Below are 27677 nucleotides of genomic sequence, written 5' to 3'. Positions count from 1 at the left end.
TCTGAATCTGATGAGACTGATAAGACATAATCTAAACCACATCAGCTCACCTTCTGGCCCTTGTTTGCATGGCTACAGCACAAGTACCAATTCAATCCTGTAATGATTTACTACTGAAACATCACATAATAATATCAGAGACAGTCAATGTGAAATCCTGTGTGTTTAATTAAAGGTGAGCAGTGACTGAGACAGGAGCATGTGAATGGTGTTGTGAATGTGGCACACCTTGGGGGCCAGGCCAGACCTGAAAAACCAGCTGCCGCTTTCAGTCCAGAGAACTCTGATAAGGAACGTCGTCTCTACCTCTCTGCCAAGGACTGAAACCATCTCTCGCTTTTGAAGCCTCTCGCTTGTCTTTATTTTATCACACCTAGAGTGAATTTTCACTCATTTCTAGTTTTTATTAGTTTTTCTCAGTCTCAGCTGTGTTGACAGCGGTGTGTGTGTGTGTGTGTGAGGGAAGGTGTGTGTGGACTATGCTCATCTCGGTCAATTAAAGTGGGAGTGGAGGAATTGATTCTGTGGAGAGAGAGAAGCTCCACAACGTGGACTGATCGTACAGGTGAGCAAAAAGCATTAAAGAAATATACAACTGAATTTACCCTGTCTATATTATAAATATATGATCCATTATCACTTTGAACTTTCTTCCATCAATTGTGAGTGGGTATTTGTGGTTTCAGCATCTGCTAATTCTGGATGGGTGTCCTGAGGGTTTCCTCTAGCTACTTGCTTTCGGGGGATGTATGTGTGTGTGTGTGTGTGTGCGTGTGTGTGTGTGGGCAGGTTTAAGTGGTTTACAAGGACTTATTTAGGTTACAAACTGGCAATTACAAGGGTATTATGCTATAAATGTGGTTTATGAGGACATGTCTATTGGGTTATTATAAAGGGTTAGGTTAGGGGATAGAATGTATAGTTCGTACAGTATAAAAATCATTATGTCTATGAAGAATCCTCATAATGATAGCTGCACCAACATGTATGTGTGTGTGTGTGTGTGTGTGTGTGTGTGTGTGTGTGTGTGTGTGTGTGTGTGTGTGTGTGCATGTGTAAAAGAGACAGAGTGGATGAGATGTACAGATTGTGTGTATTCAAAGTGAGTTGAATAATTGCCAATAATGTGCTTTAGACATCAGTGCCTCCATCACTTCATCTATACTGTCTATCTTGTCTCTGTTGAAAAGCTAAAAATAGCTGTAAACCTAAAGTGACTCAACTCATTAGGTTAAAATATAGCAATATTTGTTTGTTTCAAATCTTGATTTTAAAGGTAATTTGTCAGATAACAGAAGATCTAGTACTAAAACCACATTTTTATTTGGATGCTAGTTTTGTCTTTCTTTTTTTCTTTTTGTTTATGGTTTCTAACATCCGATCATATGATTGCTATTATATTAATACAGGAATGTTCTAGATATTTGTCAGGCAGTAGCTAAAGGTAGTAACTAAAGCAGGATTGTTCTCCATGTCATTGAGAAGACCCGAGAGGATGTTCTGTTCTGAGAATATGACAAACAGACAATAATGTAGAGTCTCTAGTTTTGCTTTTTCACTTTCTTTTCCACCCGCTTTTGATGTGATGTGCAACCTTAACCTGACTTTGTACACAAGTGAATACTGTACACAGTGTACACAGTACACTTTGTACGTAGTGAATGTCTTTTTGTGTCCTGGCGTATTGGAACAATACAGTCTATTCCTGTGAAAAACAGTCAGGCTGGATTAATTTAGACTCAGTTTAATTGATCTATGCACTATTTTGAGGCTTGAGATTGTTTTTGAGTGAGTGGGTGAAGTACAGGTTTAAGAATTCAGTCTCTGACAGAGACATACCTGTGACAGAAAATGATGAATTGGGCCATTGTTTGAGCTTGGGGAACTGAGGATTTAGGCCAGGGATCAGAGCTTGTATGTAGAAAGGTTGTAGTCAGTTCTGTGACGTGCACTGGAGGCCAGACAAATGTGAGCACACCTATGAACTAGTGACTTTTCAGGTGGAGATTTACAGATGAACTATTTTCCATCTTAATGTAATTTGATCTGTTTTATAGCATCTAATTATTGATTTCACCAAAGCGATGACGTCACACTCCATGACTACAGACAAACTTGATTATTTTTAATTATAGTTTAACTAGATAACATTAAATCAGAGAACATATTTTAATAAAGAGCCAATTTGAAATAAATATGTAAATGAAGCCAATGTTATAGATGTTTCGAAACTCATTATGACCACACCTTCTCATTAAAAGTAAGAGAAGAGAGAAGAGAGAGAGTGAGAACGTTTAGTGGTTATTGCCACTATGTGACTGAATCAAGCGGTTACACATCAGATGAGCCCATCTACAGTTGTACTCAGTACAGGTGTGTTTTAGAATGTACTTAAACTCTTTACAGAAAGGAAACTCCCCTTTTGATCTTGCACTGAATAATCATGTCATTGTACAGGTTATACGAAAATGACTGTTTTTTAATGAAAAACCTAATGTGTGGAAAAGATCATTGAGTTTGAAAATTAACTTTAGCCTTTCACCTTTATTCCCTTCTGCACAAAATACAATAAAAACTGATTTGTTAAATATGCAAAGAGAAGTCAGATATGTGGAAGTACATACTGTATTCATTTACAATACACCCACTTACACACACACACAATGATTCATTAGCATTATATCCTAAACCAGTTGACATGTAATGGGAAGCCAGAGAATGTAATACAAATTGTGTTATCTATCAGTTCATTTAATTACATTTCACCCATCTAAACCCCTATACAAGGTAGCTTGAGTTACAGTTGACAGTTTTCTCCTTTTACATCTAAAGATGGCATCTTTCATGAAAAGCTGTTTACATAATTTTTAATTAATATATTCCGATTCATACACCACTGAATATTTTATTAAAGTAGAAATAATTAAGAAATAATTCATTCTTAATAATTCTGATTTTAATTATTAATTATTAAGTTATTATGTATTATTTCATTATTTATTAAATAATATTAACTATATAATTACCTTCAAAAATAATCATTATTACTATAATTATTAAAATAAGTTACTATTATTATTATCTGATGTATATTGATAAAAAATATGAATACATTTGAAAGATTCTGAATATTTTCTGAGCAAAATCCTGGTGAATACAAACAGAATATCTTAAATGATGTGGGCAAAGAGATGAATTGGTATATCAGATAAAATTAAATGTTTTGATAAATTGTAAATTTTTAGGCAACAATCCTAAAATGAATCCTTGAATTGGCTTTATCTTTAGCCATGATTCTCCTTATCAAGATATTGTTTTATTTCTTACCATTTTCCCAATTGAAAGTAATCTTGCATAACTATAAATGTCATAATCAGCTTTTATCCAGTTAAAAAAGTACATTTTAACTTTTTGACAAGATGTGACTCCAGAAATATTGATGGCGAGTGCAGTTCTGTCCCAGCTGTGCTGTTCATCTTTGAGAGTTTAAGGTGGCTATAAATTAAATCAATTGCCACAGGCTGACACTTGAAATCAAAGAGTGTATTATGGCAAGTTTTATGGTGTTGTGAAACAGAACTGGACTCCATACTGATGTCCTTTGATGATTCACCTTGTAGTTCAGCAAACAGAATTTACAACTATTTGCTGTTCTTTGCAGGTAGAGTTGTACTTTTCTTCCATTAACACTGATTGGTTCTGTCAGCAAAACTCATGAGAAACAACCTTGAACATAACGTACAGGCTGTCTGGAGCAAAAGAGGTTATTTTACGAAGTTGTGCTGAAAATAAAAAGGAAGAACTTGGCAACTGTGTATATATTATTTGCTTTACAAATGGTGAAATATTCAATCTCTGTTGTGTCAGATCTATATTATTTTGTTTACTTACCACTGCCTAAATATGAAAGGGGCAAATTACATTCATCTGTTGACAAATAACATGTCATTTTCAGGAATGTCCCCTCCAGAGAATTAATAATATATGCCCTTGGTGGTGTAATTTGGGGGGAAATGGATAGTTTTATATGTGCATAAAACCATGTCTTCTGGGTTCCAGTTTTTTCAGCTTTTTATAGCTGATGCAAATGTTGTTCTCTTTTGAAGCAGCTCCACTGATTCTGCTGTAAAGGAAACTCTATAGTCAGTTTCAGCTCTATAATTTTGTGGTTTTGATGAACGACTGCAGTGATGCACAATGACAGAGTTCACAGAATGCAAACCCCAAACCTTAATCAAATCAGTTCTATTTTAAGTAAGCAGTCATTTAGTAGACAGTTTTATCCAAAACGACTTACAGCAGTTTCAACTTTCCCCCATAGCCCCATCAGTAAGACTCAGAATCATGACCAAACATGAATTGTTCCTTTTGACTCATATTATGATTTCCTTAAAAGAAGCTGAATGTGTCAAGGCATTCACAAAAACTATTTAATTCTCCAATATTTTTATCAACAGTTTTCATTTCATAGCATTTACGAAGCAAAATTAAAATATTTTCAAATAACGTCTAGAACCTGCTCGAGTACCCCTGATTGGGAATCACTGCCCTAAATTAAACGTATTACAGGGACAATACTTCTTGAACATGCTGGGGTTAAGTTGGAATTTGTGGAAATCAAACTAGCAACCTTCCCATTAAAAGTCCTGAGCTTTCCCCACAACGTCTCTTTCAGATCTCTAATGCATCATCAGAAACATCCAAAACACTGACAGAGCCGGACTTATTGTTGAGTGTTTTACTATGAGTGATGTTAGTGCTCAGATGAGGCTGAAGATATGAGAGCTAAGCAAATTAATGGGTGTAAAGTGGTTGTTTAAATGCTGACAGATTAATGGACAAAATAGTCATCCCAAGCTTCAACAAATTGTTTTCTTAATGCATTTTAAGAAATGTTATAGACATTCGGCCTGACATTCTAAATTGTTCTAGATTTACTGAAATAATATGCTTATGTAAAACAAACAGAACAGAAGCTGTAAAGCATTATGATTCAAGTTTTGAATTAGTAGCCTATCTCTAAGTCATTCATACAACATCACACAGTGTGATTAAACTGAAATGCTTCCCAAAGCAACAATTTGGACTAATTAACTTGTTTGTTTTGTATGAGACAAACAGCCTTTCAACATGCTTTCTTCTGTACTGTTAAATCTGTAGAGCATACAGAAAACATTATTCAATTATTCCTTGTTAGTCTCATGTGACTCTATTGATTTCTAATCTTTTATTCATTTTCAGGATAATTCTAAAGATGCAAAGAGCTGCCACAGTGTCTGTGACTCAATCCACAACATTACAGAGCACCACGGCCATCACCAAATCTAGAGAACAAATCCTTACCCAGAGTAAGTTAGCGCATATAATATTATGATATTTCTAACATACAGATGCACACTGTACATACATGAAGAGACAGTCTGAACTCTAGAGCGAGACATCTGATAGCATCAGCAATGTGAATGCCCCAGTGTCACTTCCTGAAATCTGTTCAACAACATGCTTCAAATAATTCACATTATATTTTGTATTCAGTATTGTCCTATCCTTCCCCTCATTTTATAATGAATGAACAACCCTAAAGTTGTGCTTTCTGTTTTAACATACTGTACACAATATTCTCAGTGCTTCAAATATGTCTTAATCTCTTTTCTTGAAAATGTTTGACTTCATTCATTTTTAAGTGTGATCGGTGTGGAGCATGTTATTATAAATGATCTTCCCAAACCCTGATGTTTACAATACACACTGAAAGATTCTGTTTCTTGTGTTCGCAGGCTCAGGAGCCATGATCGCTGTCATCGTCATTGGTATAATCATCATTCTCACATTTTTGCTTATAGTCCTGAAGACGTACAACAGGTATGACAACATTTTGATGCAACCCATTATAAATCACATACCATGAGGTTATTGGCCCATTACAATACCAGGTTATTTTTATATTGAGGTTTTTTTAACGTGTCTAAAAATAGACAAAAACCTATTCATTTCAACCAGCCTCACTTTAGATTCTCCAAATCATTTGCACATATGAGTTTACCTTAAGTGTTCTTAGGGCAGGAAGGAAAAGATTGTCAATTAAAAGAATAGTTCTGTATTCATTTACTCACCCTCATGTCATTCCAACCTGCATGACTTTCGTTCTTCTGTGGAACACAAAAAGAGACAATTTAAAGAATGCACTGGTTGCTCTATTAAATGCAATTACAATGAATAGGGACAAGAGCTTTCAAGCTTCAAAAAGGTGACAAAAGCAATATAAAAGTATCATACAAGCAGTGTCGGTTCCAGAATGAATTACTTACAGGAGTTTCAGAGGCGGCACACGTGTCAATTTACTTCATATTCTGTGGAGCTTTTTCACATTTCCAGGCTTTGAATGCAGAAGAAACTATTGCAGGTAGGGCTGGGCAGTATGGACAAAATTGTTATCACAGTATTTGTTTTTCATATTGTTCGATCTTGATATTTATCACAAACTATATTTCATAAAAAACTATAATGTGGAGGAAAAGGCATTCCGCATGTTTGTTAAACCTCTAAAATAAGTGCAAACAAAACGTTCAATTAATTTCATCATCTTCAGTGGACTTTTGACTCTCCTAATTGTCATTCATTATTAATTTTCCAAAGATATGTCAGCTACACAACCTGCACATGACATAATTCATTAAGTCATTACATCGACTGAAAGACTTTCTTGCCTGTTTAAGGAATTAAGCAAATGTGACAGCTCTATGAATCATGCTTTTCTTTTTTACTAAATAGAGCATCAATAAACAGCAATAGTGTTGATAACTGTATTACATTTTCTATGCTGTCTTGTTTGGTACACAAATCTATCATATTAGCCGGATATCTAGCTAGTATCTAACTTACTGACATAGAACATAGGCTAAATATGGAAAATTACTCAAAGGTTTATCATCAACATTGAGTTTTCTTTTAAAAATTTTGTATAAATATTGAGATCGCTTTATTGTCCAGCCCTAGTTGCAGGGAAAATGTACAAAGCGGTGAATGGGAGAGCTCAGCAAATATTATTTTTGTGTTTCCATTTGCTCCAACAGCTAAAGAAAGAATTCACTACTGCTTTTTCACAACTTTCCAAAAAAAGAAAAATAGAGACAGAATGGGGCAGTCATAAGAGTAAAAGATGGCAAATTTAGGCCTGTCACTACCTCAGGCGCTGAATTAGAAACCCCATTGAAGCTGTGGTAACTATTCTTTTGTAATCAACATTATGGTAATATTATACAAAGTATAATTTGATCAGTTTACAGTAAATAATTAAAAAAAAAATAGAAAATATAAAAAAGTTTGCCTGATTTACGCTGCTTGATTACACTAATGTTTCGTCAGCGGAACGATCCAAACTCTTTAAACAACAGTACATCCCTCTGAAGAGACTATCCGTAAAAGGATGCCTTACAGCCTCATTGCCATTCCCATCAAACGGTGGCCATTCCGTTAAAGTTCCATTGTGTTTCTCAATGCTAGAATGCAAAGAATGGACTTGCGTTCTCTTGAAAATTGGTCTTACCTACAGTAGCTTCCTTGAAAGAGCGACCTAGGGAAACAGGAACGTAGAACACGTCTATGTGAATTTTGAGATGTGCTCCAAATTGTAGATTAACAACCTCTATTTTGGAAGTGGATGACGACGTCAAAAGAGTACATAAAGAACTGATATTGAGAAACAGCAACGCGTAACCCTAAAAACCTACCAAACTTTAAAAATAAGTCATATTTATACCTTTCAGTATTGCTACCACAATTTAATAAAATCAACATTTTTGGGGTGAACTATTCCTTTAAGAAATGTCTTCCTGCTGCCATAAGAACATTTTCCAAGTAGGCTATTATAAAAACTAATTTGATTTGCAGTTTGCTTTTTTACTTATTCTTTTTTCCCCTCATCCTCAAACTTCATGACAGGAGGGCCCACGCGAAAAGGATGCTGGCAGGGGGCTCAAACAAACCACGAAAGAAGGTGTCATCAGCTACCACAAACACAAACATGGCCATGAGCAACTTGGGCGCAAACTCAATGACTGGAAGCGTGCAGTCTACCGCGATCTTAGAGAATGGATTCCGCATTCCTCGGGTGGATCTGGGAAACTTGGAGCGGAGTAACGGGGAGCATTTTAGCACCAACAGTGGCTCAACTAGTGTGACGATACATGACATGCCATCAGTTGATAACACATAGCACACATTCTCAACACTCACGCGTGCTAAAGCACATGAACAACGAACAGAGCATAATAGAGCCCAATGGAAAATGGTCTTCATATCCGTGTTGTTACCATTAACTAAACTGTCCGAACATTTACTCTGGTCCAACATCCGAAGTTGGGTGTTGTGGAATTTTGGGGGACATTCTAGACAGGCATTGCATCACTGAAAGCCCAAGACCCTATACATTTTAATGAAGGACTTGAGGAACAGGTACAAATGTTCTAGCAACGTGTCCCACCACTTACAACTATATTTTTATGCTTAGCACTGGATTTGGAGATAAAATATTTTAGCTAAACAATATACATTACTGCTATGAACAGAAAACAGTTTTTTTTGGTAAAACAACAGATTTGGGCACTGCTTCTGGTCCTCTATGATGCAAGATTTCAGCTACAGATAAAGGATGTCCAATATACAGTATATAGTTTGTGTATAACCATGTAATTTGCACTCTCTGTAGAGTGAAGTCTCTTACAAGTTTTACTGTTTTCTGTGAACACATTCAAATATTATACTGTGGGTTACCATGCAAAAAGTTGTTTTTATTCAAGTTCAACATTTCTCTAAAGAGATCCAGACATCTCCAAAGACAACTTCAATGAAGTTTATTCACAATCTGCAACAAAACTACGGTATTGCATGAGAATAAAAGAAAAAACAAGAAAAATACAGCAGCACTTGATTATATAAACATGTAGAAATACTTATTTCGAGAACAGTTAAACCAAGCTCTCTGGCTAATGTTTTAGTGCAACATCTCAACAGAAACACTCAGGCACAAGATAAACTTTTTTTTTTTTCATTAGATCATCTCACAATATGCCAGAAAAGACATTTACAGCCATTTAGAAAAAAATCCAAGAACAAATGTTATTTCAGTACTCCAAGGCATCCATGTCAAGAAGATTAGTCCTTTCAATGCAAGTTTCTTTGTTAGAACAATGATAGTGTCTTAAGTTATTGTTTAATATCAAGTGCAAAAGTACTGTAAATACAAGGTAATGGATACTGCAACTAAATGATTGTGAAAAATCTACCTGATCAAAGCTGCAAATGTACATCTTGTCTCATAATTTCAGAATTCATACTGAGAGTGGATTTGTCTGCCTGAATATAGTGTCCATCTATTGCTGAAGAATATTGTTAAATGGAAAGTAGTTTTGTTATTTTCTGAAAAGTAATGACTTGGAGACTAAAGAGAGTACATATAAGGCATTGACCTGTCCTATTACACACACTGTTTGGAAGGGGAAAAAATATATATATATAAAAAAAGAATATATATGACACTATAAATTAAACCTTGTACAAATAGAAGCAGATTTTACCTGAGAAGGAAAAGTTGCCATAAATATGGCACATATCAGATGTGCAACACACAATGGCCTTTTAAGTTAGCAGAATAGTGAGAAATAAATTAAAACAAGCTTTCCTACATTTTGGACACTAATTAGACTGTTGTGATCAGATCATTTTAAGTCTTCAGTTCTTCTGAGAAATTCTCAAATTCTATGGGATTTAAGACAGCCGAGCCAAACTGGCTCAGTTTCATGCTGGTAACATTTAGATGACCTCATAAGTGCACATCATCAATCAATACATGTGAAACTTAATTTCACCTGATTGAAAGTGTTGAACTAATAATTAAGAAAGTATAAAGCAAAAGACATTTCACTTCTTTATCAGTCAATTGTTTGGTCTTTGAAACCTCTCCACGTATGCATTGCACACTAAAGCGGAAGGATCATAACAAGGAAAAGCAAAGGTTTTACATACACACAAAAATGAATAGTTTAAGCAACAGCAGAAAATTACTGAATAGAAAAATAAATATTATTCCACCAATTGCTGCTTTCATTGAAGAGCAAATTAACAGAAGAAAAATAATAGATTTTTTTGGGCACATAGAATAAATGTCAGTTACAATTTTCATGATGCAAGAACTCCATGTTGGATTACATCAGAACCGTAATGTCTAGTCATTGGATCATGACTTCGAAGTCTTTGGGTGTGACACCTCTTGCCCTGCTCTGATTGGTCATGATCAGACTCTCCCTCATGGCTTCTGTTCTCACTTCCTGTCCGGAGCCGGGTCCTGATTGGAGGGGAGGAAGTTGGACTTGTATTATACATTTTTATTAGGGAAGCATTTTGGTCTGCCACATCACTTCCTTCCGGTCCATCTTTTCCCCCTGCTGCTCTGTCACTTCTTTTAGGAATTCTGAAACTTCCCCAGTTTTTCAGATGCCTCGCAGTCGTTCTATTTGGCACCAGTTTTCCCTGATGTTGGCTTGTCTTTCTTGGCGATCCATTATAAGTGGTTGGTGTATCGTTTACAGAACTAGAAGTGCCAGTAGTTCTGCTGTGAGACAGCGACAATCTGTCATCCATGTTGTCTTCCTCTGTCTCATTCTTCACTGTAACCTCCATTGACTTTGACTGCCTTAGTTTGTCTTTCATTGATACCTGTTCCCAGAGCCTGCTGCTACTCCCTCTGCTCCGGTCTTCTAGGGGATGCCCTGTCTCATCGTCTCTTTGATGAGACTCAAAGCTCACACTTCCTCTTAGCCTGCTCTCTGAACGGTTCACTGTAGCTGAATCTGCTGTGGCCTCATTTCTCTGAATCTTGAAACCTCCAGAGCCTGAATCAACAATCCCCACAGATCTGGGACTGTTCTTCAAGACGAAGTTCTCCAGTCTGGACATCTTTGCAGGCTTGTCAGCTTCTATATGCTTTGAGACTCTGTAATGGCTGCCCCCCTTCTCGTGATTTTGAACAGCAGAGCCCAGAGCACTGTTCTGCCCGCAGTGACCTTTCAGAGGTTGGGGGGATGCAAGCACAGGATGTGCTGTGCTGAAGTAAAACATGGCCTCCTCCAAACGTCTAGTTGAGGATACACCTGATGTTGTGATCGAGAGGTAAAAGGAAGGTGAAACGGTTAGATAAGGAGAAATTGTGGTAGATCTAAATGGGTCTAGTCAAAGCTGGCAACTTGTCACAAAATCTGCTTGTGTGTATGTATGTATACACACACACACACACACACACACACACACACACGGCCAAAAGTTTGGAATAATGTACAGATCGTTTCGGAAGGAAATGTCATTCAACTGATCACAATGTTTAGTCAGGACATGGAAATGACTAATACATTTAAACTACTTCAAAGAGTTCTCATCAAAAAATCCTCCACGTGCAGCAATGAAAGCTTTGCAGATCCTTGACATTCTAGCTGTCAGTTTGTCCAGATACTCAGGTGCCATTTCACCCCACACTTCCTGTAGTCTTGTCGGGCATTTCTCATGCACCTTACATTCTAGCTGATCCCACAAAAGCTCAATGGGGTTCAGATCCATAACACTCTTCCAATTATCTGTTGTCCAATGTCTGTTTCTTTGCCCACTCTAATATTTTATTTTAGTTTTTCTGCTTCAAAAGTGGCTTTGCTTTGCAATTCTTCCCATAAGGCCTGCACCTTCTCTTTACTGTTGTATTTGAAACTGGTGTTGAGCGGGTAGAATTCAATGAAGCTGTCAGCTGAGGACATGTGAGGCATCTATTTCTCAAACTAGAGACTCTGATGTACTTATCCTCTTGTTTAGTTGTACATCTGGGCCTTCCACATCTCTTTCTGTCCTTGTTAGAGCCAGTTGTCCTTTGTCTTTGAAGACTGTAGTGTACACCTTTATATGAAATCTCCAGTTTTTTGGCAATTTCAAGCATTGTGTAACCTTCATTCCTCAAAACAATAATTGACTGACGAGTTTCTAGAGAAAGCCGTTTCTTGTTTGCCATTTTTGACCTAATATTGACCTTAAGACATGCCAGTCTATTGCATACTGTGGCAACTAAAAAACAAACACAAAGACAATGTTAAGCTTCATTTAATTAACCAAATAGATTTCAGTTGTGTTTGATATAATGGCAAGTGATTTTCTAGTACCAAATTAGCAATTTAGCATGATTACTCAAGGATGAGGTGTTGGAGTGATGGCTGCTGGAAATGGGTCCTGTCTAGATTTGATAAAAACAAATCACATTTTTCAAATAGTGATGGTGCTGTTTTTTACATCAGTAATGTCCGGACTATACTTTGTGATCAGTTGAATGCCACTTTGGTGAATTAAAAGCACCAATTTCCTTCCAAAACAGCAAAATCTGTACATTATTCCAAACTTTTGGCCGCCAGTGTATATTAGAAACATTTGAACTACATGATGTGCCTATTAATTTATAAAAAAAATTTACTTATCAATATTTTCAGAGAAGCCCCAATAATAAAGACAATTCAATATATAAAAATTAAAATAACAAACATAAATTATTCAATTAAAAATTGTTCATATTAAAATTATAAATATATTTAATAAATAGAAATTCAGATCATTAAAATGTATTACATTATTGTGGCAGACAATAATGTAATACATTTTAAAGACAATTAAAGCATTGATTAGACAATACAAAATGTGTCTTTAGAAGTCAATCTTTTTTTTTCCATTTTATTGAACATACGACTACAAGGCCTACAGTCCAAATCAATAAATGTTTCAAACGGAGTTTGTCAGTCTGTCTGAGCAGGGTTTCACAAACCCCTGGGCGTTCATAGGGGAACTCCAGGGGGTTCGTGAGAGAGTGAAGTGGTTGCGTACCGAAATAATTCTGTAATTTGCCAATTTTAAAAACACTGACAGATTCAACATCTCCGTCATTTTACAAATAAAACAACAAGAACTCCACTTAAACCAATCACATAAATTTTCCTTTTAACCATCATCAGGTTTGTTAACACTCTCTCTTGGCTCTCTCTCTCCCTGCACGCACTGCGTATGTGCAAAGAGAGCATGAGAGTGCGCACGCTCATGCAACTTACGGTGAGAAAATGCCACTTTTTACTGCAATAGTAAATGGTGTACTACTATTCATAAAAAGGTATGACATAAAAATGACTAATTATCCGCAACACAATCATGATTTAAAAGTCATTAACCTGACATTGTTTACCCTGTAGTCTTGAAAAGCAATAGGTGATGAATGTACTGTAACCGCTTGTGCTTTGGTTCAGTTCACTGCTGAAGCGACCACTTGACAGAGACTTCTGCTGGGTCTTAATTGTGTCGATTAGACGACCGCCTACTGTTTCCTTGCATGTCTAAACTTTAAAAATATAATGTATTTCCAAAAATATGAATATAATATTTAATTTCCTTAAAATATTTCTAGAAGTACAGTGACATGTCCCCCTCACCACAGTTTATAATGATTGCTACAGATATGGCTATGTTATTTCTATGAAAAGTGTTTTTTTATTATTGAAAATTAAAATATTGTCTATATCATATCAAGAAATCAAATGTACATAGGGTACACAAATGGAATGACAGACAGTACGTTTATAAAACTAATCAGGGAAATTAAAGCAGAAATGACAGTTTAAATAGACAATTTTTTTATTATAAATTTAACAACTGTGATGGATATTCATTATATGTTGTGCAATCTCAGACTGGAATAGAAATGTCAATGGTAAATAAAATAAAATTCATACATTGGCAGCCAAAAGTTTGGGATATTGTACATTTGCTGTTTCGGAAGGAAACTGGTAATTTAATTCACCAAAGTGGCATTCAACTGATAAAAGTATTGTCAGGACATTACTGATGTAAAAAAACAGCACCATCACTATTTGAAAAGTAATTTTTTATCAAATCTAGACAGGCATTATTTCCAGCAGCCATCACTCCAACACATTATCCTTGAGTAATCATGCTAAATTGCTAATTTGGTACTAGAAAATCACTTGCCATTATATCAAACACAGCTGAAAGCTATTTGGTTAATTAAATGACGCATTGTCTTTGTTTTTGAGTTGCCACATTATGCAATAGACTGGCATGTCTTAAGGACAATATTAGGGCTGGGGCTGTATGGATTTTTTCTAACCGCGGCTGAAAAGCAAGATATTCCCGCGGTATAGCGGTAAACCGCATTAAATACATTACATTGGATCAGAGAAGTACCCCCGACAGACTTTGGCGCACACATCAGAAGTCAGCTTTTGATAGACAGACTTTAAATATTGTCACCTACATCCGAAGAAAAAAACGAGCACAATTTTAAATAGTCAAATTTTCATCAAGCAGTAATTTGGCATGAACCAATCACTGTATAGATTTCCTTATTTAAGATTATTCTCAGATACATTCGCATTGAAGATGGGTCAGACATGATTTTGACCACTTTATTAAGTTTTGTTTTGTAGAAAGCCTTTCTTTAACTTAAAATTTCGTTTTGTATAAATTGTATCTTAATTTTAATCACTGTTTCATTAACTAATTGCCTGGAATTAATAAATAAGAAGCAAATATAGCAGACATATAATCAGCAGCAGGACGTGGAAGCGCCGATGCGATCTCTTGCTGCGTGAGCTCTCTCATAAATGAACCGAAACTCGGCGGCTAGGCCTACTGCCTCACAGACATGAGAAATAAATAGAAATCTTAAAATGCATTTTAAAAAAATTCAAAACAAAATGATAAAATTTTAGGCTACAGTAGCCTAGTAGTCAGGTTTGCCGATGTGCGTTACTATTTATTTATTTATTTTTATCCCTGTGCCAATCGGAAACGGACTTCACTGCTGATATTCTGGGGATACAACATAGCCAATAGGCTATAGCCTACTAGGGACTTTAGCCTTTAAAATATCTTTGCTGCATTGGATCAGTCTCCTTTCTAGAACAGCCAAGAGCTTTCTAGCCTCGCGGCAGCAGCGCCTTGCATCGCTCAGACCTTAAAACAGTCAGCGCCGCGGATGCGGTTTTGAAAATTTTTCAAAAAACGTTGGTGCGGACAGATGAGTTTTGTGATGCGGTTGCGGATTAAATAATAATAGCCCATCCGCGCATCTCTAATACAAATGGAATGTTATTATGTGTCATGGAACATTGCGCTCCCCAACTCGCGAAAGGTCGGATTTGCTCCATATTTTGATAAATTTTGTTTAGAAAACCTTGAATCCATGTAGGCTAATATCATTAGACATAATCCATATCATTAGAATCAATGAATCCATGTCATTAGACACAACGAATCCATGTCATTAGACACAACGAATCCATGTCATTAGACACAACGAATCCATGTCATTAGACACAACGTGCACACATGTGCAGGCCAATGGTTTTTTTGCGGTGACGACGGTGACAAGCTCAGACCCGCGGTTGGAGTCACGTGACCGCGGTATTGCGGTAATGCGGTAACCGTCCCAGCCCTAGACAATATTAGGTCAAAAATGCCAAAAAAAGAATCTTGTCAGTCAATCATTGATTTGAGGAATGAAGGCTATACAATGCTTGAAATTGCCATAAAACTGAAGATTTCATACAAAGGTGTACACTACAGTCTTAAAAAACAAAGGACATCTGACTTTAACAAGGACAGAAAGAGATGTGGAAGGCCAGATATACAACTAAACAAGAGGATAAGTACATCAGAGTCTCTAGTTTGAGAAATAGACACCTCACATGTCCTCAGCTGACAGCTTCATTGAATTCTACCTGCTCAACACCAGTTTCATGTATAACAGTAAAGAGAAGATTCAGGGGTGCAGGTCTTATGGGAAGAATTGCAAAGAAAAAGACACTTTTGAAGCAGACAAAGAAACAGACATTGGACAACAGATAATTGGAAGAGAGTATTATGGATCTTAACCCTATTGAGCTTTTGTGGGATCAGCTAGACTGTAAGGTGCATGAGAAGTGCCCAACAAGACGCATGAGGTGAAATGTCACCTGAGTATCTAGACAAACTGACAGCTTGAATGCCAAAGATCTGCAAAGCTTTAATTAATGCACATGCAGGATTTTTTTAATGAGAAATCTTTGAAGTGGTTTAAGAAGTTCTGAAATAATTTTTCAAATTGTAATAGTAATTTTTCAAGTTATTAATGTCCTGACTATACATTGTAATCAGTTGAATGACATGTTGGTGAATAAAAATACCAATTTCTTTTCACAAGAGCAAAATCTCTACATTATTCCAAACTTTTAGCCGCCAGCGTAAATATTATAAGAAAAGAACACATACATGTGAATACATGTAATAAAGGGTTATTAAAACAAAACAATCTGAAAAATGCAAGTGCAAAGATGTAACATGTACTATATTTCCAAAGGTTACCGTTACTTAATATCAGGGGGCACTTGATGTCAAGGGGGTTCAGCTGATAAAAAAAGTTTGGGAAACCATCTGTCAGGGGAAGACTTAAGCTGCGTTCACACTGCCAGCTACTTTGTCGCTGCATGTCTCCAGTGGCTGACAGTTAGGTTGCTTGGTGTGTATGTAAAGTCTAAACAGCACTGTTTCTTTACAATTAATATTATTATTAAATATTAGGATCTCGTGAGCTCTACCATCTTCTCTCGTATTGGCTGGCGCTCCCGAAATTCGCTCATCATGTGCATAAAGTATTTCTCAACTTTGTCGCGTCGCTGGACACGCCCACATCCGATCGCCATCGCTCGTGTTGCCAGTAGTCGCCAGCTCTCATTGACAATTAATGAGATGTGGTTGTTTTGTGTTGCCGGCAGTGTGAACGCAGCTATAGAGGTGCTCTCACAGAATGCATTTTTGCATTTCATCTGTGCTTTTTTCACTATGTACATATGCATCAGATTGACACTATGAGTTTCTGACTTTGGTTACCTCACGTCTTATGGATATTCAGTGTCTTGTGTCATAAAGGCTGTGGTTTTAGGATGTGTCAAGTTACACAATCAATCCAGCTGCTCTGTCCAGCTGTATTTGAACACAAAAATGTGTCCTGCAATACTAAGGCTCATTTTCTGCAGCCTGCTCTCAGTAAGTATGCTTGTAACACTGGACACCCCCCCTGCTGACTGCTACTAACAAAAACTGAAGTGTGTACTTTAAGCTTGAATTGCTCTGCTGGTAGGAAAATTCCTTATTACAGAATTTGTGTACAGACAGGCATGATTTATTGCATACATTTTTTTTAACACATCATTTTTTTAGATCACACAAAATTACGGGTTTGCGTTGACAGGTCTACATAAAGCATATAAATACTCACCAGCGACACGTCCCTGCTCAAGCAGTTTGACGTGATGATGAAAGACCTGCTCCTGCACTCGGCATAAGGTTCGTTTGATCCTTTCCCGACGGCTGACCATGTATGTCAAGTTACGTACCTAAACACAATCATAGGCAGGTAAAACACAATAATGACATTGACCATACTTTTCTCTAAAAATACCAAATTAATTTGTTTGTCAAGTATTGAGTATAGAAGGTTAAGTTTAGAAGAGTTTCCTTTAACTGAAGACAAGATGCATCAGTCATGAATTGCACTTAATTTATCTTCTAATCCTTTTAAATTACACATAAAAAGCACTCATCTCCATGTTTGTTTGGATTAAACTGCCTGTAAAAGAGGAGAGGCTTCCTTCCTGTTCACATTTCTCTGTTCACTACTGATGTCTGTTCTCATTATCTAGTATTTCAGAGAATAATAGTATGCACATTTTAAGCTTCTGCAATGGTGTGATGGAAGGAAGTGTGTTACAAAACATTAAGTGATGACACCACTGAAAACACTGACTTCCACCTTAAGATAAATTAAATTGACAATACTAATTCTGATTTATTTTGGGTTACTGGTTGGATAACTAGTTCCTATTTTACAGGGGAAATGTATGATATATAGACAGTAAGTTTCAGTTCCAACCCATTGTTAATTGGATTGAGGTGAATAAATTTTGAAATTATACAAAGAGGCACTAGTCTGTCATGAAGACACAAAAACCTCTACCTGAACTGTCTGAAACACGGCTTATTTGCAATCACTGAGGAAGGATTGGGATTGGCAGGTTTAACCTCCTGTCTAATGGACCTGTGCTGTTCTTGGCAGCTGCTGTCTCCCCTAATATTGATCCAAGGCAATTTTAGAGGTGAGGATCGACTGTCCACTTAATATTGTGCCAAGGTAACGTGGCAACAGCAGGACTCAGTTTCAGTGCTACCTACCCTCTCAAGATCTTGTCGTAAATGGGTAAAGAGGCGGAGCCGACGCAACAGCACTTCTTGTTCCCGCCGGGCAAGGCTGTCTTCCTCCTCTTTCTTGGGCATGATGAGTGGCTGGTTAAAGCTTACTTTCCTCTTCAACTTCCAGTATTGGAACAGGAAGTCCACCATCTCCAGGGGCAACTGCAGGTGCTCGGCGACTTCGTCAGCGGAGACAAAGCGATAGAATTCATCCTCAAGCTGCTGGACTCTAAGCTTGCGCTCACTGAGTCTCGTCTCTTCGGGGTTACAAGTGGGTCGTGGCTGAGAGGAAGAGAAATCTACTCCCTCATTTCTACCTCTCTCCTCATCCCCTTCTTCCTCATTCCAGTCCATACCAGAGTGCTTGGGACAAAAGGACTTGAACTTTACTTCATCCGCCTCTGTTAGGATTGTGTTCATCTTCAAGCCACAATGCAGACCACACGTCACGTGGAACGCCACTCTGCAACTTTTGGCAGAACACTAGTTGAGAGAAAAGAGGGGTGTTTAGGAAAGGAAGGATTTTGGGATTAAAAACTGGAAGAGAGAAATAAAATTCTTGGCACTATTACTGATAACTGAGACATTCAAACCAGAAGTAAAGCTACATTTGGGATTGTGACTCACTCGATGCCTTGATACTATATATATCAAGTCTGCATTTAACTTTATTGATTATGTAATTTTATCATCCAGGGTAACATTTGTAAAACACTGAGAAAAAGTTGTGTTCTAAAGGCCATCGTTCTGGTCTAAAATGCACTTTGACACTTCAGAAATATTTTGAAAGCTGAAGTATCTGTATTTATAACAGAATAAAAGATACATATAAGAGATGTGTACCTGTATACAAGCTCCTGTTTTCTCTTTACACACACAACAAATGAGAGCCCATCTGTTGCTGGGTATATGAGACACATTAGTGATAGGCTCCATCTTCTCAGGGTTACCAATGCTTACCTAGAGAGAGCACAACAAAGACCAGTCTGAGCTCATATAAATACACTTTCAAATGAAAAATATAATTAACCCTCATGTTGTTCCAAACCTGAATTACTTTCTTCCATGGAACACAAAAGGAGATGTTAGGCAGAACGTTAACAACAGTCAAATCTACATTTAATTTAATTGCACCTTTTTTCCATTAAATTAAAGTGAAAGGTTACTGAGGCTGTCGTTCTGCTTCACATCTCCTTTTGTGTTCCATCGAATAAAAGAGGATGAATAAATGGTAATAGATTTTATTGTATTTTTTGGTGAACAACCCATTTAACACACTGAGAAAAATACTGATAAATACTTTCCATCCCAGCTTAATATGCAGCGACAACTATATGCAAGCCATTCATTGGTTAATGTTCTCAAAAAATGTAAGGACTGTCTTTCTGTGGCACTATGAAAATTGCTCTGTTTGTTTTAAGCAAACAGTTTATACAATCACAATTACATTGACTAAACCATTTGTGAGTTGGGGCAGGACAATCTCTTTGTTTGACAACTGGCAGACAGGGGGCATTTCAGAAAGCTGTTTTGAAAACAAAGTTTATTCTTGCAAATCCATTTGGTGGCTCAGAAATAATATACTTCAGCTTTAATTTGTGCATGTGTAATTTTGTCTCCTTTAATGCTTTTTGTACATGATACACTCTTAGCTGAGATTAGTGCTTACTTCTGGTATCCAGAGGGCACAGCTGACATGGACCCACTTGGTTCCGCTGCGGGTGGGTTTCATGGCTCCGCCCTTCTTAGGGCACAGGTGGCATTTGGGAAAGATGCCCAATGCACAAGTACGGCAAAGCCAACTGCCTTCCGGTACCTTCAGTATACCGTAACAAGCCTGTGGGGAGATACATGGATCCTATAGTCATGGAACACATATGCATTGAAACATTGGCAAATATCACATACACACATGCACACACCTGGTGCACACATATGTTGCACTTGTCACAGAACACCATCTCGTTGCCGTCCTCGCCATCAGGTGACTGACAGACGTCACACACCACATCCTCATCATACTCTATGCCAAGCCCCTCCTCCGTCTCCATGGCATGCCTCATGTTGTCATAGCAACGCCTTTCAAATTCCTCCATGACCCGTTCCATTGTAAGCTCATCCAAGGGTTGCATGCCTACAAATCAGTTTACTTTAGTATGACAATTGTTTCCACTAGCTTGTACAAGACATTTACTTTTTGAGTGCATTATGAATAAATGAAAATTTCCCATTGTTTTTCATATTCTCACCCATCTTACTGAACTCTTCATTAGCGATCTGTAGCCAAGCTACATCCTCCTCATTCAGGTCATATCGACACATGCCATCAGCTAACGTCTGAATACCCACGTATCCCAGGACTGATGACTCAGAGGAGCGAATGAACTTCTTCGGTCTGATGAACAAAGCAGCGGGGCATTTCTCAGCTACAGTGCTGTATAAAAGCATGAAAATAAACAAAACAACTGAATAAGCATATGTTGTCAGTTTTTTAAGGTGTGTAAGATATTCTATGTTAAATACTTTCTCCTGTCCCAGTTTATTTGCTGAGACAACCATTATTAGGTTAATTTCCATGAAAAGTTTAAACTTTAGCTCTATCAAAACATTGCTCTATTGAGTATCCTGACAGCAACATTGGCTCAACCACTGGCATGAATATGGCATGGGACTCTGTTTGTATGAAAAATGGAAGCTGAAGGGATAATTTGGGGAAACATTACTTTTTCATAAATGGCACACACTCTCAAAAATGTTTGGATAAAAAGGAGAGATGTTAATCTCTGTACCGCACTGCAGATTGTGGTATGGATTCAGGACTAACAGGGACTTGAACCCCTTTCTCCCACTCCTGCCGCCAGGGATCAGCCAACTCATAATAATCTTCAGGATTCAGCTGGTATGAGTCATGCAGCTTCATGGCTGTGATCAGGTCTGTTCTGAATACCTGGAGGAAGAAGAAAATGGAGGAGTTGTAACTGTTAGAATAGGTGTTCACTGCAAAACTGCATGTGAGAGTCCAAAGCATTACAAAACAAAAATATTTAAAGCATATCATCTTAGTCTGTTAGGATCGTCTGTGTGGCAGTATAATAAGTGTGACGATTCTGTGTGTACTGTATATGGCGGGGAAATGGACTGTACCTCTGACGGTCTCTTCCCATTCTGTTTCTTGTGTTTAGAATTGGAGTGCTGAGACCAGGATGTGGAGTTACCTGAGAGAGACAGAAAAACATACTCATGCATGATACTCTGTGTTCACTACCACTGAATAAAAGGGCAATTAAACACAATCATCAAAAATAATGATATTTCTGATACACTGGCTTGCACATCAAATTACACAAATTTAGCCTAGTCTGTAGCCTCTCTGTTGGACCTTGTAGAACATAAAAAAATGTCCACACTCTCTGTCTGCATGTTTTCAACCATAAGCAGAACATCACCGAAAATATTGATGGCATACATCCAGCCTGAAAGCATTTCAAACAGCAATGTATTGTGTTGAAGATGCTGAGAGAGAGGTAGTATTAATGTTATTAAAAGCATAATGGCAAGCAAATAATGGTAATTTTAGTTTCAAGAAGTGCCGATATGGACCTTATTTATAGTGGTGCCATCTTTAATTTTTGATGAAAATGAGGCTGTGAGGGATAGACTTACAGTCTCTTCAATGGGCGTACTGTTGTTTAAATAGTTTTGGATCATTCTGCTGATGAAACGTTGAGAAAAACAAAAAAAATATATATATTTCAAAAAAAAACTTTTAGAAAGATTATTTGTAGGAAATTAGATTCTATGCTATTATAGATGTACTCCGTAAGATTTTAGCAGGTTTTTCCTCATCCCATCGGTCACAGAAGTTCTTGTGGTTTTGTACTCTATACTGACACCTCTCGTCCTGGATCCTGCAAACTTCTTTACTAAGTACTGCCTCTTTAAACTTAATGTTTTTTTTTAATCTTGTTTTGTTCCTTTTTGTCTGTGTTTTTATCTATCTCATACTACACACATCCCTATAATGGATATTATTGTATTCAATTTACACACATTTTTGCGTGTCGTTGCACGATGGACAGTGACAGTGGAGCCACAAGCTGCAGGTAGTAGCTGTTTTGTATCATAATTCCAGCAGGGACCTCCTCCTGTTTGGACATTTTTATTTTTATTTGCACTCATTCTGTTCAGACCGTCTGGTGGATCACACTCCTGTTTATCAATAAAATATCACCATCATCACTCTGGATTTTATGGTTGACTCGGGCTCTGTTGTTTGTGGTAAGCATTGTGCTTGTTATTTTATTGTTTGGTTGGCTTATTTAGTTTATATGTACTTTTATGTTTGAGCATGGGCTGAAAGCACTCTATAAAGTAAACATGTTATTATTATCGTTATTACTAGTGGTAGTAACAGTCCCAACACACAGGTTTTCATGTGCTGTCAACAACATAGTGCCCGTGAAGAGGTGAAACACTGCATGTAAAATTAAACAGCTCTTATTTGCTTCATCTTATGCAAGTGTACATCATTTTCAACATATTTCTAAAACAATTAATGTATTCATGTTTAAAGGTGCGCTCAGTTATTTTTCCCTCATTAAAAAAGTTCAACTCCTAAAGACATGAATTGTAATTTTGCAATAAATGTAGGAAATCAATGCCACTCACATTAAAATTAAGACTCCAGTCATATCAATAACATTATAAAAGCTCTTTTATTCTACTTGGTGAGGGTCCGCACATAGGGGCTGCCATGCTAGAATCCCTTGACCAGCTAAACACTAATTTATTTTCAGTAACTGTGCTGTTATTTGACACTTTCACTGATTGATTAAACTAATCATGGCTGACTGTTAAATACTAAATTTCTACAATGGCATCTGAAATGGAAAACTAATGATTTTAAATTATGCGTAATCCAAGACACTAGGAAAAAAAAAAATAAAACCCATGGATGACTGACATGTGCGAGTCTGGTAAAACAGTGGAGTATTTTACTTGCTACAACTAAGCTATGTCACCTAGCACTGAGCTGGGGAAAATGGATAATTGTGTGAGGCACGACACATGAGTAGATGCATTTTTTTTTAACCGCAAAAGATAGGGCTCATTGCATATTTTTCTGACCTTTATGACTACCATTTTGGTGTTTCTATACTAGAGGGCACACAAAATAATTTTTGCCAGTGAGAAATACATGAACTGGGTCTGAATGTTATTTTAAACTGAGATGAAATTGAAAGTACAGTAAATCTCAGAATGGTATTCGCATACCCCCATTGTCACCTCGCGTACCCCAGTTTGGGAAACACTGATTTAGACATTTATAACTGACATTTTACTTACTTTAAGATAAACAACATAAATATATAAAAGTATTCAAGTGTTTTATCCACTACACAATACACATTTAAGTTTTTTATTGTACTACATATCAAAATAAGAGGTGAAACTTGTGAATTGGCTGATATGACTTTAATTGACATAAAAAGTATACATTTATGAGGATCTACCTTGCACCTATAGTGGTTTTAGATGCAACATTAAATTGTTCACTCTGCTTAAAGGAATAGTTGACCCAAATATTTGCTGATATTTTACTTAGCCTCAGGCCATCCAAGATGTATATGACATTCTTTCTTCATCAGAGCAGGATTTAAGATTTTTAGAAAAGTATACCAGGTTTTTTTCTCCCCAATTTGGAAAGCCAAATTCCCAATGTGCTCCAAGTCCTCGTGGTGGCGTAGTGACTCACCTCAATCCAGGTGGCGGAGGATGTATCTCAGTTGCCTCTGCGCCTGAGACCGTCAATCCGTGCATCTAATCACGTGGCTTGTTGAGCGTTACTGTGGAGACATAATGTGTGTGGAGGCCCACGCTATTCTCCGCAGCATCCACACACACAACTCACCACACGCCCCATTGAGAGCGAGAACCCTGAGACCGTCAATCCGTGCATCTAATCACGTGGCTTGTTGAGCGTTACTGTGGAGACATAATGTGTGTGGAGGCCCACGCTATTCTCCGCAGCATCCACACACACAACTCACCACACGCCCCATCGAGAGCGAGAACCAAACATTATAGCGACCACGAGGAGGTTACCCAATGTGACTCTACCTTCCCTAGCAACCGGGCCAATTTAGTTGCTTAGGAGACCTGGCTGTAGTCACTCAGCACAAGGTTTTATCCCAGGTTTTTAGCTTCATCCAATGCAAATGAATGGACACCAATTTTTGACAGTCCAAAAAGCACACTTAGTCAACATCAAAGTAATCCACACGACTAAAAATCTTAAATCCTAATACAGATACATCTTGGATGGCCTGATGGTGAGTAAATTATCTTTGGGATAATTATTTTTAATTATTTTTGGGTGAACTACTCCTTTAAACAGAAAGGTCAATGGAAAGTGACAACTTGTGCCTTTCTGTGACTGGGGAAAAATAAATAAAACAACAGTGGCACACACACTTAGGGATTCTAGAAACAATCAATGCTATAAAATACCCTGAAGTCTTAAATATCAGTAAACATGTAACAGTAACTTATATATATATATATATATAAATAAATGTCGTGATCAGTAAACAAAACATATGAGTATTGTTCAATTCATTAAACCATGACAACCAATAAAAGCTTCAACAACCCTACCAAAAAACATATTCAAGCATTATAGCAGGTAAACAACTTTGCCAAACAGTTAAAAATCCAATAGGAGAATGATTTCTAACCAAACAGCTGTCACACTTGCTTCCCTGACACTCACGCAACACAGCCAGACCTTATTTATGAGCTTACAGACATGATATAAACATGCAAGGATGAATGACGTATGACTGCGATTTCGTGTCTGACCCTGCAGCTCTAAATAAAAATCATTATTCTAGTGAATAAGACAAAGACAGGGTTTTGAACAGGATTTGTTTTTTATGTTCTCACTCAATAATTAACTTTTGTTAATTGTAACAAAGAAATCTTACATAATGCTGCTTTAGAGACTGCAAGTAAATGTCAAAATCAAATATGGTGCCACTGTGAAAAAAGGTCTACTAGATGCACTTTAAGGATTAACAGCTTTCCATTAGAAGTTGTTGGGGGTTATGTTTTTTATTTTTAAAAAAGGGCTGAATGTTTCCATAAATTACAGGCACCTAAAGGTTTAGTTTTTAATTTCTGTTCCACTATCAGAAGCAAATGGAATTGCAATGTTTTTATTATAACAGTGGCTCAACTAATAGCGGGTTTTCTGAGCATTTGCAGATCGTGGGTATCATTTCTAACTTGTTTGGTGTAAAAATCCCCTTTGCTGCGGTTAGTGGCTCAGAAATTAAACACTTCACCTTTAAATTTTACCAGAAGGGAAAGGAGTTTATCTGGGCAAGTTAGTACTAGAGAAGAGTGGGTCTACTTACTTCCATTGTCCGAGTCTTCACTGGTGCTCGGGACACGGCTTCGCTTCATTATCAGCTGCCGTGGCCTTCAAGTGATCCAGAAATCTGTAGAGAGGTTGATCAAACATAAGCAGAACATTCCTGAAAACTGATCCTGCACAGCTCACTGCTGCTTTCCATTCAGTCAGCCAGAACTTGACAGACTAAAGTCAACTGAGACTGTGCAGCATAGAAGACTTAGGTTAAATTATTCTGATCTTAAATCACCAAAAAGTGTATTTTCAATTAGTTATTTCCTGTCATACATGACCCACAAATGCATTATTGATGGGAAATGTTAGCTTAGCATTTGGGGTTAAACAAACTAATAGTTTACCATTTTGTTGTTATCAAGCAACTACATGGCATCTAACCAAGTGAAGTAAGCGAAAAAATCAAAACAGGATCCCTAGTTATAGAGCAGATGTACCAACATCGTAGTCGAAAACTTAGACGATTTATCATTATGCTCAATCAAAATACTATAAATGTTATGTTTGATCAGATAAATATCCGATTCTGCGTGTTTTTAAAATCAAACTGTCAAAGTTCTGTTGAAAGCAATCATAAATATGACGGCATAACACATACGTCTCTCAACTGTCAACAGAACAAAAAAAATGGCAGCAAGTTTCACTAAGGAGTAAACATACTCATGTTTTTAACCGACTGTTAGGTTTAGGCACGTTTTGAAGCAGGAGATGATCCTGATTTGACACACATAAAATATTTCACCAATGAACACGTATTTCAGATCCAGTAGCACATAAACCACAGCTCGCAGCACAAATATACAATGCGACGCCGCTGACAGGCCACGCCCCTTGACGTCCTATAGCTGTCCATTCCAATGCCGGTTCAAAATTCAAACCAAAACTATTTATATTTATTTTCCCCACATTTTGACGTTTTGAACTAATAATAATAATAATAACTAATAATTATACTGATATTGGTCAATTTAAAGTACAACCTAATGTATCAAGAAACCCGTGTTTTGATACATACGTTCGTCCAGAAAATGACATTTTAATGCACGAGTAAACGAACTTTGCTGGAATTAACTATTAACTACATACACACGATTACAATATTTTACTAAGAAATTACTACCGTTAATTTCATACCATCATGCAGAACTGAGTCCGGACTAGCCCAGACCATGACACGCGGAATGTAATTACAAACACCACCCCTATATTGTCCCCTAAAATATTCACGATGCATGCATCATCTATAACTGCGATATATGGAAATCTGTGTGGTGTCGTTTGCTTATTAAAAAGCCTTATTTACGATCTGACGCTTCAACGCGCGCGCACGCACACGCACACACACACACACACACACACACACACACACACACACACACACACACACACACACACACATACATACATACATACAGGGTTAGCAGCTTGATTCAAAGTAACTATCAAACATCAACGCAAACCATACCTGGGGCTTATAGCAATCAATAAAGGTGTCAGATGCATGAAAAATTTATTTAGGGCACCGCCAGCTGCTTCTGAAATTAATCTTTTGGCGCCATTTTAATGACGTGCTACATTCGCAACGGACCATCTGCACGAAGAGCTCGCGGAAATCCTGGAAAACATTGTACGTGTGTGAGACCGTATCTGTAAAAACATCCATATTGCAGCGAAAATGAAACGGGAGTGTACCTACATATAAACGACCTTGCTGTTCCAGCGTTGGCGTTTCTAGGTAGCTAAACGGTGGTGCTTGCTCAATAGTTTGAGTAGTCGACTTGCCTCCACCCAACAAAAACACATCCAGGTTACGTATGCGTGCTGCTACAGCTGCGTCCCTCGTTCGCTACCAGCAGGGCTGGGAATCGATTACAAAATGAATCGATTCCAACGCTTTGTGAATTGAGAATTGACTCCAAATTTTGGAATCGAC

The 27677-nt window shown here is 37.3% G+C and overlaps 2 protein-coding genes across 4 annotated transcripts; one reads left to right on the top strand and one right to left on the bottom strand.

Moving 5' to 3' along the window:
- The first annotated feature begins 284 nt into the window (after window positions 1-284).
- On the top strand, window positions 285-9058 carry ncmap (non-compact myelin associated protein). The gene is made up of 4 exons (XM_052154038.1): window positions 285-565; window positions 5242-5348; window positions 5778-5862; window positions 7942-9058. The coding sequence occupies exons 2-4, from the start codon at window positions 5255-5257 to the stop codon at window positions 8213-8215; spliced, it is 453 nt and encodes a 150-aa protein (XP_052009998.1). The 5' UTR covers window positions 285-565; window positions 5242-5254; the 3' UTR covers window positions 8216-9058.
- Window positions 8233-27582, bottom strand: LOC127662725 (protein Jade-1-like). 3 transcript variants are annotated; one of them, XM_052154015.1, is made up of 11 exons: window positions 27441-27582; window positions 25734-25817; window positions 21460-21530; window positions 21105-21262; window positions 20565-20749; window positions 20238-20449; window positions 19985-20152; window positions 19159-19275; window positions 18298-18798; window positions 17345-17462; window positions 8233-11147 (listed from the first exon to the last, which is right to left on the bottom strand). In XM_052154015.1, the coding sequence occupies exons 2-11, from the start codon at window positions 25780-25782 to the stop codon at window positions 10177-10179; spliced, it is 2550 nt and encodes an 849-aa protein (XP_052009975.1). In that variant the 5' UTR covers window positions 25783-25817; window positions 27441-27582; the 3' UTR covers window positions 8233-10176. The 3 variants fall into 3 exon arrangements, with proteins under 3 accessions (XP_052009975.1, XP_052009977.1, XP_052009976.1); XM_052154017.1 differs by lacking the exon at window positions 27441-27582 and adding an exon at window positions 27210-27394 and having other exon boundaries at window positions 9197-11147; XM_052154016.1 differs by lacking the exon at window positions 27441-27582 and adding an exon at window positions 26405-26552 and having other exon boundaries at window positions 9197-11147.
- Between the last annotated feature and the right edge of the window lie 95 nt (window positions 27583-27677).

This window comes from Xyrauchen texanus, chromosome 22, assembly GCF_025860055.1.
Source record: "Xyrauchen texanus isolate HMW12.3.18 chromosome 22, RBS_HiC_50CHRs, whole genome shotgun sequence".
Taxonomy (NCBI): Eukaryota; Metazoa; Chordata; class Actinopteri; order Cypriniformes; family Catostomidae; genus Xyrauchen; species Xyrauchen texanus.
This window is presented reverse-complemented; position numbering and strand designations above follow the sequence as displayed.

Coding starts and splice junctions, on each gene's coding strand:
- ncmap (XM_052154038.1), top strand. CDS start 5,255: ATGCAAAGAGCTGCCACAGTGTCTGTGACTCAATCCACAACATTACAG. Junction 5,349..5,777: donor AGAACAAATCCTTACCCAGA/GTAAGTTAGCGC, acceptor TTGTGTTCGCAG/GCTCAGGAGCCATGATCGCT. Junction 5,863..7,941: donor GTCCTGAAGACGTACAACAG/GTATGACAACAT, acceptor ACTTCATGACAG/GAGGGCCCACGCGAAAAGGA.
- LOC127662725 (XM_052154015.1), bottom strand. CDS start 25,782: ATGAAGCGAAGCCGTGTCCCGAGCACCAGTGAAGACTCGGACAATGGA. Junction 19,276..19,984: donor GTGCCCTCTGGATACCAGAA/GTAAGCACTAAT, acceptor TGCTCTCTCTAG/GTAAGCATTGGTAACCCTGA. Junction 17,463..18,297: donor TACGACAAGATCTTGAGAGG/GTAGGTAGCACT, acceptor GATTGTGTTTAG/GTACGTAACTTGACATACAT.